The 15828-nt window shown below is 42.3% G+C and overlaps 1 protein-coding gene across 1 annotated transcript in view; it reads left to right on the top strand.

The window, feature by feature from the left end:
• SMC6 (structural maintenance of chromosomes 6) overlaps positions 1–15828 on the top strand; it is a 295141-nt gene that overhangs the window by 269865 nt on the left and 9448 nt on the right. Inside the window, 2 exon segments of the mRNA XM_033937259.1 lie at positions 898–1003; positions 14380–14532. Of these exon segments, the coding sequence (XP_033793150.1) occupies positions 898–1003; positions 14380–14532 (259 nt within the window).

The following is a 15828-nucleotide window of genomic DNA, read 5'->3' as shown; positions in this document are numbered from 1 at the left end:
TGAATTTCTGCCCCTTAGTGTGATTGAGTTTGACACCCCAGCCTTAGGCATACATTGGCGAGAGTCAGATGCCTACATCAATTTTTTATAAAAACGTGTGTCCCAATTGGTCCGTTAGATGGCTTTATGACGTCTACCACAGCCTACAATTGGAACGTTGTTTTGAGAATCAGGACCTAAGTCTCTCTTCAAATTCTCTTTTGGCATGCCTTATCAGTACTTTACATCTAACTTGGTAATATTTATGCCAAGTAAAACCAGATTAAAATAAAATGAGATTTTCTTTATTTTGTTATGGTTTCATTTTTTTTTTAAATCATTTGTCTTTAATAAACTTTCACTTCAACATTTAACTAACTTGGCTGGTAGTCATTTGGTCGTATTTTGACCTTTTCTAATGCATGAAGAAAAATCTGAGCTTCCAAGGTGATGTTTTTATTAATGTAGTACTCATCGTGGACAGCTTACCTGCTAATGCTATTAAATAATTTTCTACTATATATTATATTTAAGACTTCTTTTTTTCCCATTATCAAACAAGATTGAGTCAGGCACCTTATACTTAGAGCTGAGCTCTAGGACAACTATTTTGTCTTGATGTCATCAAATTACATCACTTCACTTGTGTATCTGATCAGTCTGTTTATGGAAAATACCTCCTCCTTTGAAGAATTATCAGATTAAATAGCAAGTTTTTAAAACTGCCTCTGATGTAACTTTACTGACATAACACTGTTTCCTGTGATTAATGTTTCATAAAAGATTAATTTATAACTCTAGTTTGTAAGTAAACCATTTCAAATGATAATTTCCGGAATATGGTATCTAAAGAATTTTTTAAATAAATTAATCCATTATTATTTTTCATCTAATATCCATGTATTTAATTCTTCTAAGGTACCTTACTGTACGCTGCAAGGTCTACTTTGATAGTTTATTAGCTCAACGAGCTTATTCTGGAAAAATAAACTTTGACCACAAGAATGAAACACTTTCTATAACAGTAAGTAAAGTAAAATTTTTATAATCTAATGAAAGATCAAATACTCTAATTTCTCTGAATATTAAACTTTGTAAGACAAACCTGATAGATAATCTGAACATTAGGGGCCCGATATTCAGACTACGTTGGGCAGCCTTGCTATCTCCTACGGTGTATAGCAACTGGCATAGAATTTCTAGGTTTCTTGGGTTGCTAGAAACATAGCCAGTTAAACTGATATTCATTGGCTGACTATCCAACTTATACGGCCAATGATAAACCACCTGTTTATGCGAATCTACCTGGTCACTAAACTTAGCTATCAGCCAATGAAGATTGGTGCTAGCCGGTGACCTGCTAGCTGCTAACTGTGAATAATCAGCAGAGATAGCCTGCTGTCTCCTACTGAATATATGCAGTTAGCTGGCTTAATGCTGTTTAACTGACCAGAAATTATTCCTGGCCGGTTAAATAACAGTGAATATTGAGCAGTTTAACTTTTTTCTTCTTTGTTTGTCATTTTCTCTGAAAATGAGCAGTTTAGCCAGCTTCACAAGTGGATTACTTGGCTACACATAGATGGAAAATGGACAGAAACATTGTGTTTTCTAGAAAGGCAAAAGCTAAGCATTGATTTGTTCTTCCTACGCAATTTCTGCGATAGAGCTGCCCATCAGGTCACCTCAGTTTCTCTTTTGTCTCCCATACCCATTTTCCAAAGGAGCTCTTTTTATTTTCCTATATGTGACTCTCCCGCCTAAATTGTTTTATGTACACTTCAATGGATTATGATGAAAATTGAAAGTTAGTCACCAAAAAATAATTGTTCACATACAATTGCTGTACATTCTTATACAATATTAAATAGAACATTATTTCTACTTTTTTAGAAACATTTACAGGTACTTTAATTATATTCATTCTGAATGTTTAGTAAATGCCTCAATCTGCTTACCCCCATTCACCTTTCATGTGCACAAAATAACACACACTCTCTCCCTTTCTTTCTCTCTCTCATGTAGAGAGTTGCGCGGAGACAGAAATCCCACCCGTCCCCGCCAAAATCCCACCCGTCCCCACCCGTCCCCGTGAGGAATCCCCTCCGTCCCCACCCGTCCCCGCGAGGAATCCCCTCCGTCCCCACCCGTCCCCGCGAGGAATCCCCTCCGTCACCATCCTTCCCTATAAACTTCAGAAATAGTTATTTTATTTAATTATGCTACTGAATTAAAGGCTCTGGTAGAGACCCATTTACAAATAAGCAAAGAGACTTTATTAATTTGGAAATATTAATTGGGAAGAATACATACTTTGTAAATGGGTTTCTACCAGAACCTCTAATGTAAATATAAAATATAAATACTCAGCTGATGAGAACCCACAAACTGTCAGCTGAGGACTTCCTTTGCAGTTGGCCTGGGGTCCCTTTTGCCAAGCTTGGCAGGCAGCAATAGCGTCCCTGAGTCACAGATGCTGGCACCTCAGTGGCTCATGGATGCTGCCAGCGACTGCTGCGCTTGGTGGAGGGGAGTTCTGACCATCTCTAGAGGAGGTCCTCTGCTGGCGGTGCTTGGGGATCCCCACCAGTCACAGCAAGGGCCAACAAGTACTTCAACACTGTAGAAATAAAACCAGAAATGCATTTCCTTTTCTTTTGAACACAAAACAAAGATATCTGCCATATACATTTCCCAAGGCAGATGACTCTATGCAATGTCACCTCGGTAACAAAATACAAAAATAGACAAATACACCCCTCCCTTTTTACTAAACCACAATAGTAGGTTTTAGCACAGGGAGTTACGCTGAATGCCTCGCGCTGCTCTCAATGCTCATAGGCTCCCTGCGCTAAAAAACAATATTGCGGTTTAGTAAAAGGGAGCCATAGTGCAAAATATAGACAGCAGATATAAATTCTCAAAACAGACACATTTTGATCACTAAATTGAAAATAAAATCATTTTTCCTATCTTTGCTGTTTGGTGATTTCATGAGTCTCTGGTTGCACTTTCTTCTTCTGACTGTGCATCCAATCTTTCTTCCTTTCTTTCAGCCTCCTGTATGTTTCCTCTCCTCCAGACCTCATTCTCTCCCTCAACTTTTTCTTTCTGTCTCTCTGTTCCCCCTTCTCTCTGTCTCTCTGTCTGCCCCCTTTCTTTCTTTCTCCGTGCCCTCCCCCAAGCCACTCGGTTTGCTGCCACCGCCATCGGGGAAAAGCCCCCAAGCCACCGCTGTCTCAAGCTTTCCCTGCAGAAGCGTCGCGCTGACCAGCATTCCGCTCCCTGACGTCAATTCTGACGTAGGAGAGGAAGTTCCGGGCCAACAAGGCATTTCTCCTCATTTCATCCAGCCTGAGCCCCATCTCTCCTTGATCCAGCATTTCCCTTCTGTGTCTGTCAGAATTACCATTCCACCTATTTTCCAGCATCACCCTTCTTTGTGTCCATCTCACCTATATCCCTATCTCACCACTTTTTCAGAATCTTCATTTGTCTCTGTCCTTGTCTTTACCCCATATTCACCATTTGCCCTTTCAATGTCTTTATCTCCCCCCCCACACACACTTTTTCAGCATTACTTCTATGTCTCTATTTCACCTCCTCTTCATGTCCCCTCTGTATCTCTATCCTTATTCAGTAGGTCCTGCTTACCCTTTCTCTTCTTTGTGTCACTATCTCCATTTTCAGCTTTCCCCCCTTTTCCTTTGTTACTGCACCCTGTAGCCAGAATCTTTCCACCCTCTCTCCACTCTGGCCCAGCCCAGTATGAAATATTTCCTTTTGTTTCCCTCCCCTCTCTCTTCTCCTCCCTCACCCACGAGTCCTGCATCTGGCCCTCTCCCTTCTACCTGCACCTGGCAACACCCCCCCTGCTCCGCGGCTCTCTTAAGCAACTCGTCAGCAGCGGTGATCAAGACAAGCTGCCGACATCGAGGCCTTCCCTCTACGAGTCCCGCCTTTGTGGAAAAAGGAAGTTGAAACAAGCGGGACTCGCAGAGGGTAGGCCCCGACGTCAGAAGCTTGTGTCGATCGCTGCTGCTGAGTTGCCGAAGAGAGCCGCGGAGCAGGGGTTGTGGCCGGAAGCAGGTAGAAGGGAGAGGGAGATAAGAAGGCTGTAGAAGCTCCGGAGCATGACACCGAACCCGGCCAGGATGATTTCTTTTTCAGGCTGCTGCTGCCGCTGCCATCCCCCACCCGAAATGACAAAAAACAGCCTAATGCCCGCGTCGGGAAATAGCCATGCTGAGCAGTGAGCTCAGCACGTACACAGATGAAAGCGTTGCTTGCTGATTGGTCCGGCGGCTCGGCGGGGCGGGGCCGCCGGACCAATCAGCAAGCAAGGCTTTCATCTGTGTACGTGCTGAGCTCACTGCTCAGCATGGCTATTTCCCGCCGCGACGCCAGACTTGTAAGCTGCATGCCTGCATCGCCAGAATTTAGGTAGGCTGTTTTCATCCCCGTGGGAGTCCCGTGGGTCAGGGGGGCATCCCCGTGGGAGTCCCGTGGGCCAGGGGGCGTCCCCGTGGGCCAGGGGGGGAACCCGCGGGACCCGTAGGATCCCCGCGATCCCCGTTCCCGTGCAGACCTCTACTCTCATGCTCACACACACATTCACATATCTTGTGTTACAGTGAGTGAAAACGTTTTTAGAAAATGAATTATAAGTAGTATTCTAGTGCAAAAGGCATGAGTCTTCAACCAATGGGTTTTTCACCTCTAAACACAAGTTGTGTAGAAGGCATTATGCAAATCTTTTTCAACTCCACTGGGCTGTGCTGCGGCTCCTCATTTTTACCTTCTATACACATAGAAACATGATGGCAAATAAAGGCCAAATGGCCCATCTATTCTGCCCATCTGCAGTAACCATTATCTCTTCCTCTCTCTAAGAGATCCCACATGACTATCTCACACCTTCTTGAATTCACCGAGTTGAAGATGTCTGTCTGATCTGCTCTGATCTTGGTTTATTATTTTTCACATCATATTACCAAGAAGCTATTTATCAAGTATTAATTCTCTCATAAAAATTTTTCATTCTTATAACAACTTTATCTAATCAATTCATAAATATATATTCAATAAAACACATTATTTCACACATTACACATAGAAGCCCTCCCAATCAAAACATCTTTGAAAAATTTTGTGTTCTTTATAAAATTGTTCACCACATGCCAGCAAAAAGGTTGTTTATAAACATCCAAGTTTGCGTTTGTGGCTCCTGCCGGACTCGTTGCCCAATGATTTGCCTCTCCACATATCCTTTGGGGGATCCTATCAACAGCTGCCAGTCTTTACGGCTGGTGGGATCAAAGCGAAGGGCAGCCAGTTCAGAGTCAGTGGTTATCTTCTCAGAGGAAAAGGTCCGTCACTAGATTGGTGCTGAGAGCCATTCATTAACGCTGTAATCTTTGCAGAACACCCTGGAAGGCAAAGCCATTGGGGTTTCTTGGACAGGATCATAGCTGTAGCATATGTCAACAGACAGAAAAGCACCAGAAGTGCCCTGTTGAAAACAGAGGCTTAGTTGTTCATTTACTGAGCACCTGCAAGCTCTCTAGGCAGCACATGTAATAGGCGTGGTCAGTGTGCAGGCTAACTATATCAGCCAGCGATCTCTGGCCCCGGGGAAATGGACTTTGTCTCAGCAGTCTTCACCAAAATTGTGAGGTGTTGGGGGACATCCAACATTTGATCTCAAAACATTGCCAACCAACAGGAAAGTGCCTCAGTCCTTCAGTGAGCATTGGAGCCCAGAGACGCTGACATGGGCACTCTAGTAAAACCTTGGCCAGAGACGGAACTGTTACACATGTTTTTCCCGGGGCCCATGGTAGGGCCAGATCATTCGCAAAATAGTGACTTACCCGGTGTTAGTAATCTGGGTTGCTCCAGATTGTCACACAATTGGGTCCCAGTCTATGGGCAGACGACCTTGGGCGCTAATCAAGGTTCTTGAATGCCTTCAAGAATGGAAAGCCCTGTTCTGGTGATAACCTTTATGTTGGCTATACTCAAAAGAGAAATAAGACCACAATTCTGTCATTGGTAAGATGGAGTGGTCATTTATTCAGTACTCAGTAACCTTCAAAATATTTAAACTAAAAAAGGTAGTTTCAGTTCACTTGCTTAGCTCTCCCAGCTTCCTATAAGCCAGGGCATCACAGTTTGCCCTCACAGGTTGTAGCAGAGACATAAAATAAAGCAAAAACCAAAACAGTTCACCTGTTCCTGGGGTTACAATGCAGCTCCTCAGGCTGCCGGGTCAGCACATGGCTTGCTTCACCTTTCATTTGGGGCAAGTCCAGGAATTAAACTTCTGGTATTCCTCAAACAAAAGATCAAAACAAAATCATATATTCACATAGCAGTTCATATAGTCCAAAACGCTATCTTGTAAACCTCACTGGGCCTATTTGAATTTATCCAGGCTCACCACCAACTCTAGTGAGTTGGGGGAAGGGGAGAATTGCCAAATCCACAGAAGTAATTGGCCTTTCAGGCCCCGCAATCCCAAAACCCTTGGCTATATTGTGAATTCTGCTCCAAACAATCTCTACCACAGCAATGAGTGGCTTGTGCAAACCAAACAAGGAGAAAAGCAAAGGAAAAACAAAACACAAAGTTCTACAAAGGAGCACTGATAATTCCTTCTTACGCTCAGTGGTGCTATTATGTAGCAGTCTTTGCAGACCCTGTATTTTCTTTCAAAAATAAACAGCAAAAATAGTCCTTTCTGTGCTGGAGCAACTTTCTCTCCAGTTGCCCTTTAAACTCCAAAAATGGCTCCTGGTTGCTAGGTTTAAAGGCAGCTAGCAAACACACAGTTCCTTTCACAAAACACATGGCAGTTGTCAGTTTCTCCAGAAAAAAGAAAAACTCAACTTACATCCATGCTCTCACAAACAGGTTGCACTGTAATGTCCATGGGCTCCTATTGTCTCAGGCATTCTGACTGGTTTAAAGGCATAGATTCCTCCCAATCTTGCATTTTTATTTCATTATTTTGCCTGGCCTCTGGAACAGTCAGCCATGGATCTTTTTCCTCTGCTTGACCAACTCCTTCTGCCTCTGGTTTGCACTGCTCTAGCTGGCTTTCTTTCAGAGTGCCACGCCCAACCTACGTGAGAGAGGCATAGGCTTCAGCTCCCTCTGTGTTCTCTCCTGCTCAGTAATTAACCTGAGCTGGTGTGGATTTAAAGGGGACAATGTTTAGCTTTTGTTTAAAAGTGCTTTTACCCTCATAGGGCACTGAATCTTCCTAGGGTTCCTGCTTTTGGAAAACTTGGCTAGAATCAGAGTCTTGATCAGTAAACGGAGCTGAGCTGCTGCACCGGTGAGCTCTTAGTTTAACTGCTTTTTAACTGGATCAAGGCTAGCAGTAGTGCTGGGCTTGTTACAAGATTGACCACCTCAATCATGGTAAGCAGATCTAGTGCAGCTACAGAGGGGCAAGTGTCTCAAACTGCTACTCCATCCAACTCTCTTCTCACAGAATCTAATTGCATTGGAAGATCTGGAATGCTTTGGATTTATTTTGCATGACTCTTGATATGATTTGGATACTCTTGGTATGTGCGGCTTTATCGAGGCAGAGCTGGCTAACCAACAGACTTTCACAACCATAATGGGTGAAATGAATCAAAACTTACCATATTTTTTGCACCATAAGACGCACCCTAGATTTAGAGGAAGAAAACAAGGAAAAAAATGTTCTGAGCCAAATGGTATACTAACATATTTAATAAAATATAACAGAATAATATTTCAACCATGTAAAGTCAACAGCAGTATTAAGAACCATCATCACTGTCATTAACAAATGAGGAGAGGCTTTAAGATTTAAGCACTCTTCTAGTTTTCTGAAAACCCCAAGAACTCATCACTAGTGTCAGAATTTAAGAAGTTCAGTTGCTCACAATCACTGATATCACTTTCTTCACTATCTTCATATATGATACTTTCTTCAGTTCCATCTAAGGCATTGCTGATGCCACATTTTTTTGAATGACCGTATAACAGTTTCATCCTTCACAGAGTGCCATGATGTTTTAACCTATTCACAAACTTGAGTGATAGTGGGCCTCCTCATTCGGCCAGTAGGTGTCAGATCATGATTACCAGCAGCCATCCATTTGTTCCACTCTTCTCGCATAAACACTTTAAATTGTTTAAGAACTTAAGAATTGCCGCTGCGTCAGACCAGTGGTCCATCGCGCCCAGCAGTCCGCTCCCGCGGCGGCCCCAAGGTCAAAGACCAGAGCCCTAATTGAGATCAACCCTACCTGTGTACGTTCCGGTTCACCCTTATAACCATTAATCACTTTGACCCTCAGAAACGCCACCATGATACTCAAATATTTTTCATAGTATCTGGCTTTATGCATTCAATCCTCACCGGGTCTCTTTAATAAATTTCTTATAGTTGGATGTAATTATGCCATTCAAGTTTTTAAATATTTTAAATGCTTCAATACTTAGCTTAAGTGATCAGATTTTCAGGGATTAATAAGCCGACATGTTTCACCCAGAGGGTTTCCTCAAGGCTACTATCCCTTTATAAAGCTTATCGCCCACATATCAACCACTGCGTTCCTGGAGTTTACCAGGTAATTGTGACTTGGATTGGCCTCCATGAAGACGGGATACTGGGCTGATCCATCATTGCTCTGATCCAGTAAGGCTAGTAATGTTCTTAATGTCCTCTGTATATCTTCTCCCATAACCAGCAATGTTGTAATGAATGCTTCAAATTATTTATTTGCAAAATTCCAGTACTATTTATCATTCTGTGTTTTTTCAAGAGAGATATGGTTGGAACTTATCCTTATTACCTGTGGATAAGTGCCAAACTCTGGGATCAATCTTAACGTTATGATCCTTGCAATAATAATAATAAAAAAACACTTTAATGGTATACATAAAAATGTTCATATAATGATTCTAAATGTTGTGTGATCGTGGCACTGAGATACCCCCCTCTTCAAACCCTGTATGCACCCAAAAAGAGGGAGAAAAAGCCTCAGACAGTATGGAAACAAAAGATACAAATCAAAACTGCTTTTGATACTTTCACTGGCAAAAAAACTCCTTCACAGACCAGCTCAGATTTAGAAAAAGACCAAAGTCACCCGGAGGCACAGTCAAGGACTTAGCTGACAAAAGACGACTTGAGCTCCAACGCTGTCACGTCTTCTCCAATCTTCCCAACAAGCAACCTTGTTTCACCAATGTTTAGCTCATCAGGGGAACAAACAATACAGCTTTGAAAAGTGCAGCCATGCTGAGACTAGCCCCAGAGCAAAGGATACAGACAAGAGCACTTAAAGCCCTCCCTCTAACACAGACATCACTTCCTGTCCGAATCAACCAATCAGCAATCAGTATATGAACATATTCTATGTTGTGCGTCCTCATATAATTTGTTAATACATAAAAATGTAAAATGTTTCTCAGTCTTCTGCAGCTCATCAAAGCTGCCACAAGATGTCATTACAGTCTTAACAAACAATATATTCTGTGTTGTGCTTACTTCCTTCTAACAGGGTTAAGAATAGCTTTTGCAAAAAAAAAAAAAAAATTAGTAAAAAAAGAGCAAGCTGTGTTTTGATCATTAGAGTTTTGTATAGCTGACCAACACTCATTTTGGTGCCTCAAATGTTAGAACTGTTTCTGGGAATATTTGAACTGCTGATTCCAAAACTGGCACAACCAACTCTAGTTTTTGAGATACAGAACAAGTGCCATATACCACTCTTTACTCTGCTTGACAATTAAAAAATCAAGATATTTTAATGTAGTGTTTAAATTAATATCTTTTAAGCATGAAGGAAATGTTAAAAGAAAAGTGTACAACATAAAAATCTACTTATTTCATACCAGAAGCATAATTTTATGACACATACTTTCCAGTCATTCAACACACAATAAGCACCTTTTGTAAGACTTCCAAGAGTGGAATTCAAGACAGTTAGACAAGTTCCTGCTGAACCAGAATGTGTGCAGGTAAGGGTAGACTCAATTAGGGCACTGGTCTTTGGCCTAAGGGTCACCGCAGGAGCGGACTACTGGGCATGATGGATAACTGGTCTGACCCAGCAGTGGCAATTCTTATGTTCTTAGGACAATCCCGCTTAAGATTCCAACAATAGCCTGCCATGTGTACATCCCATCTTCCTTGGTATCTGGCTTCCATTGTTTTTATGTCTTGTGAAATTTTTCACTTTGCTCTTCGCTTAAGTCACCAAGGTTCTCTAGAAAGCGATCTAAGTGACTGTGCAGATAATGGACTTTAACACTCACATTATAGCCAAGGCTGTTGAAATGAAAGAGCATATACTCTCTTAATTGTGTGTAGTCTGCCTTCTTGTTGACAAGAAAGTTTTCACAACAAGAGCAAATGAAGACCAGGCACATAATTCAGTTTCATTCATGGATGCTATGAAATATGGGTCATTTATAAGTTGTCTGATTTGTGGACCATCGAAAATTCCTGCCTTCAGTTTTTTCATGGTAAGCCCAAGTTACATATGCGCTATGTATTCAATTCACGAACTGTCTTTATTCAAAGCCTTTACAGTTTTTTTCATCATTCCTAGCTATTTATGTAGTGGCGACAGTATGATTCTAGCTCGTTGTACCAAAGGTTTATTAATTAAATTTTGTCCTCCAATCACCATATATTTCCTCAGAGGCCATCTTTTTTTACCAGTGTTCATGTTTGGCTCTACTATCCCAAAGGCATAAAAAGCAAGAACATAAGTACATAAGAATTGCCGCTGCTGGGTCAGACCAATGGTCCATCCTGCCCAGCAGTCCGCTCACACAGTGGCACCTAGGTCAAGAACAGTGCTCCAAATGAGTCCAGTCTCACCAGTTTAGCATGAACTTGTCCAACTTTGTCTTGAAACCCTGGAGGGTGTTTTCCCCTAAAACAGACTCCGGAAGGGAGTTCCAGTTTTCTACCACTCTCTGGGCGAAGAAGAATTTCCTTATGTTTGTATGGAATCTATCCCCTTTCAACTTTAGAAAATGCCCTCTCATTCTCCCTACCTTGGAGAGTATGAACAGTCTGTCTTTATCTGCTAAGTCTATTCCCTTCAGTATTTTGAATGTTTCGATCATGTCTCCTCTCAGTTTCCTCTTTTCAAGGGAGAAGAAGCCCAGTTTCTTCAATCTCTCACTTTACGGCAACTCCTCCAGCCCCTTAACCATTTTAGTCACTCTTCTCTGGACCCTATCGAGTAGTACCGTGTCCTTCTTCATGTACGGCGACCAGTGCTGGACGCAGTACTCCATGTGAGGGCGCACTATGGCCCGGTACAGTGGCATGATAACCTTCTCTGATCTGTTCGTGATCCCCTTCTTTATCATTCCTAGCATTCTGTTCGCCATTTTTGCCGCTGCAGCGCATTGTGCAGACGGCTTCATCGACTTGTTGATCAGAACTCCCAAGTCTCTTTCCTGGGAGGTCTCTTCAAGTACCATCCTGTATTCATGCATGAGATTTTTGTTACCGATATGCATCACTTTGCACTTATCCACGTTGAACCTCATTTGCCTTATCGATGCCCATTTCTCGAGCTTGATTATGTCACTTTATAGATCTTTGCAATCTCCCTTTGTCTTCAGTACTCTGAATAACTTTGTATCGCCCGCAAATTTAATCACCTCACTCGTCTTACCAATGTCCAGATCATTTATAAAGATGTTGAAGAGCACGGGTCCAAGCACCGATCCCTGTGTCACCCCGCTGGTGACACTCCTCCAGTCTGAGTATTGTCAATTTACCCCACTCTCCGTTTCCTATGCTCCAGCCAGTTTTTAATCCATGTGAGTATTTCACCCTCGATTCCATGGCTTGCAATTTTACGAAGTAGTCATTCATGTGGAACCGTGTCGAACGCCTTCTGAAAATCCAGATATACAATGTCGGCCGAGTTGCCCTTGTCTATCTGCCTGTTTACTCCCTCGAAGAAGTGCAGCAAGTTCGTCAGGCAAGATTTGCCTTTGCTGAAATAGTGCTGGCTGATCCTCATTAAACCGGGTCCATCAAGGTGATCAATGATGCGGTCCTTTATCAGCGCCTCTACCATCTTTCCTGGTACCGAGGTCAGACTCACCGGTCTGTAGTTTCCCGGATCGCCCCTCAAACCTTTTTTTGAAGATTGGCGTAACATTCACCAGATTCCAGTCTTCCGGAATCTTTCCCGATTTGATCGACAGATTGGCTATCAGTTGAAGCAGTTTAGCTATAGTCCCTTTCAGTTCCTTGATGACCCTCGGATGGATGCCATCTGGTCCCGGGTATTTATCGCTCTTGAGCCTATCAATCTGCCTGCATACCTCTTCTAGACTGACCATCAACCCTGTCAGTTTCCCATCTTCATTTCCAACATATAGTCTGATGGGTTCCGGTATGCTGTGTATATTCTCTTCAGTAAATACAGACGCAAAAAATGTGTTCAGTTTGTCTGCGATTTCTTTGTTCTCCTTTAGCACTCCCTTTAATCCATGGTCATACATGGATTAAAGGGACTGGAGGACGGCTAACGTCATTCCACTCCACAAGAAAGGCTCAAAGATGGAGACAGCAAACTACAGACCAGTGAGTCTAAAATCGATAGTGAGCAAACTAATGGAAACTCTAATCAAATACCAATTAGATAAGATCCTGGATGAGGAGAATCTACGGGATCCCCGACAACATGGATTTACTAAGGGGAGATCCTGCCAATCCAACCTGATCAGCTTCTTTGACTGGGTGACGGGGAAGCTGGATATTGGGGAGTCCCTGGACATCGTGTACCTGGACTTTAGCAAAGCATTCGATAGCGTACCACACCGCAGGTTACTGAGCAAGATGAGTTCTATAGGATTAGGTAACACATTGACGAAATGGGTTGGGAGCTGGCTTGGAGGTAGGCTCCAAAGGGTGGTGGTGAACGGCACCCCCTCCGAAATGAAGGAGGTGATTAGTGGAGTACCACAGGGCTCAGTCTTGGGCCCAATCCTATTCAACATCTTTATAAGAGACTTGGCAGAAGGGCTTCGAGGTAAAATAACATTATTCGCCGATGACGCCAAACTGAGTAATGTAGTGGGCAAATGCACAACAGACGAAGATTCAGTGCCCGACAACATGATGCACGACCTACTCCTACTGGAGCGATGGTCTAGGACATGGCAACTCAACTTCAATGCCAAAAAATGCAAAGTTATGCACCTGGGCAGCCAGAATCCATGCAAGTCTTATACCCTTAATGGCGAGATCCTAGCAAAAACGGTAGCAGAACGAGACTTTGGGGTAATCGTCAGTGAGGACATGAAGTCTGCCAATCAAGTGGAGCAGGCTTCGTCCAAGGCAAGACAAGTCATGGGCTGCATACGAAGGGGTTTCGTCAGTCGTAAGGCGGAAGTCATTATGCCATTGTATAGATCCATGGTGAGGCCCCACCTGGAATACTGTGTGCAATTCTGGAGGCCGCATTATCGCAAGGATGTGCTGAGACTGGAGTCGGTGCAAAGAATGGCCACCCGGATGGTCTCGGGACTCAAGGATCTACCATACGAAAAACGGCTTGACAAATTACAGCTATACTCGCTCGAGGAGCGCAGAGAGAGGGGAGACATGATCGAGACGTTCAAGTATCTTACGGGCCGCATCGAGGCGGAGGAAGATATCTTCTTTTTCAAGGGTCCCACGACAACAAGAGGGCATCCGTTGAAAATCAGGGGTGGGAAACTACGAGGTGACACCAGGAAATTCTTTTTCACTGAAAGAGTGGTTGATCGCTGGAATAGTCTTCCACTACAGGTGATTGAGGCCAGCAGCGTGCCTGATTTTAAGGCCAAATGGGATCGGCACATGGGATCTATTCACAGGGCAAAGGTAGGGGAGGGACATTAAGGTGGGCAGACTAGATGGGCCGTGGGCCCTTATCTGCCGTCTATTTCTATGTTTCTATGTTTCTATCCAACGGTCCCGCCGCTTCCTTCGCAGGTCGTTTCCCCTTAATATATCGAAAGAACGGCTTGAAGTTTTTCGCCTCCTTGGCTATTTTTTTTCCTCGTAGCCACCATAACTAAGAAACTAGAGCTAATGTGGTCTGTCTAATGCAATTTTCTGAATCAGCACTCCAAATAACCCCAGGAACAGGCCAAAAAACCCAAGGCATCAAGACATTTTGTTGTTGTTGGCCTGTGTTAGTCTCATTTGAAGTCATTTACATAGCTGTCGTCACACTCATCCTTAACATTAGGCAGCCTGCTGGGTTTTGAATAGGTATTGCATGTTTTATTTTCTCCAAAGCATCTACATTTTAGGAATAAAAATTACCTAATATTTTGAATTTTAATAATATGTGATTAATCTACTTTGCCTCCTTATTCAAGGTCCAGCCTGGAGAGGGAAACAAGGCTGCTCTGAACGATATGAGGTCCTTATCTGGAGGTGAACGCTCTTTCTCAACTGTTTGTTTCGTCCTTTCCCTGTGGTCCATCGCTGAATCTCCTTTCAGATGTCTGGATGAGTTTGATGTTTACATGGTACCATTTATTTCAATTAACTTACTTCAGTTTTCTATTGAAACTGCTAGGTACTTTCTGGATAGTTAAAATAAATGGCTGTACCAGTGGCTGGTTGATCTTGCATTTCTAGACGCTTGTATTGTCAGAATTGTTTTCATTTCAACTTGCAGTCATTGTCTTCTAAAAGTTTCCACACTTTCATATCTTTGCGGGACATGGTTGGGGTGGGAGAAGTGGTAAGAGGGCGTGTTATAGAATGTCATGTGACTAGTCAGGGAAAACAGGGTAATTATATGGAAAAGTGATATAATTTGCTTTTGAGACATTTAATATCTAACTGGTGGGAAAGGTAACATTACTTGGAGGTATACAGGTAAAGATAATTTAAGTCACTTCCATTGTTTGTAATATTTTTCATCCAGATATTCATAAACTTAATATATCATGGACATATCAAAAATAGTAGAATGAGAGTATGCCAGGGTTTGGTTTTTTTTTTTTGCTTATTCTGTATGACTTTCTCTGAAGCAGGAACATTTTTCACATACTCTGCTATATGTGTCTCAAAGTAATACATACATAAATAACAGTAATTATATATTTGTCATTTTTTTTCTTTTGATTTTTCATTATAGTAGACTAAATAAACTGTGTCCTGTTACCTCTTTATGCCTGTTTAATTTTCTCATTCTCCCAATATATTTTTATGTAGCTTTTATGAATGCTGTTTTAGTAATTCTGCATAAAGGTGGCACTAGAAATATAGCACTAGCACAATGAGCAATTTTTAGTGGTATTACATGAACATTTAAGCATATAAGAAGTGTCATATTGAATTAGTCCAAAGGTTCATTATGTTCAGCAACTTGTTGATGGCAGTGGCCAATCTGGGGCACAAGTACCTGGTAGCTTACTAAAGACTAAATTCATTTCTTGTTCTTTACCCAAGAATACTAGAACTAGGGGACATGTGATAAGCTACAAAGTAGTAGATTTAAAACAAACCAAAGAAAATATTTCTTCATACAACATATAATTAAACTCTGGGATTCATTGCCGGAGAATGTAATGAAATCTGTTAGCTTAGCGGGCTTTAGAAAAGGTTTGAGTAATTTCTTAAGAGAAGTCCATAGGCCATTATTGAGATGGCTTGGGGAAATGCACAGCTTATTCCTAGGATAAGCAACATAAAATCTGTTTTACTGCTTGGGATCTAGCTAGGTATTTGGGACCTGGGTTGTCCACTGTAAACAGGATGATGGGCTTGATGTACCTTCGGTCTGTCCCGGTATGGCAATTCTTATGTTTGCTTCC

This window comes from Geotrypetes seraphini, chromosome 3 (genome assembly GCF_902459505.1).
Source record: "Geotrypetes seraphini chromosome 3, aGeoSer1.1, whole genome shotgun sequence".
NCBI classification, from domain to species: Eukaryota; Metazoa; Chordata; class Amphibia; order Gymnophiona; family Dermophiidae; genus Geotrypetes; species Geotrypetes seraphini.
The sequence above is the reverse complement of the archived record's forward strand: the minus strand, read 5'-3'. Positions and strand labels throughout refer to the sequence as shown.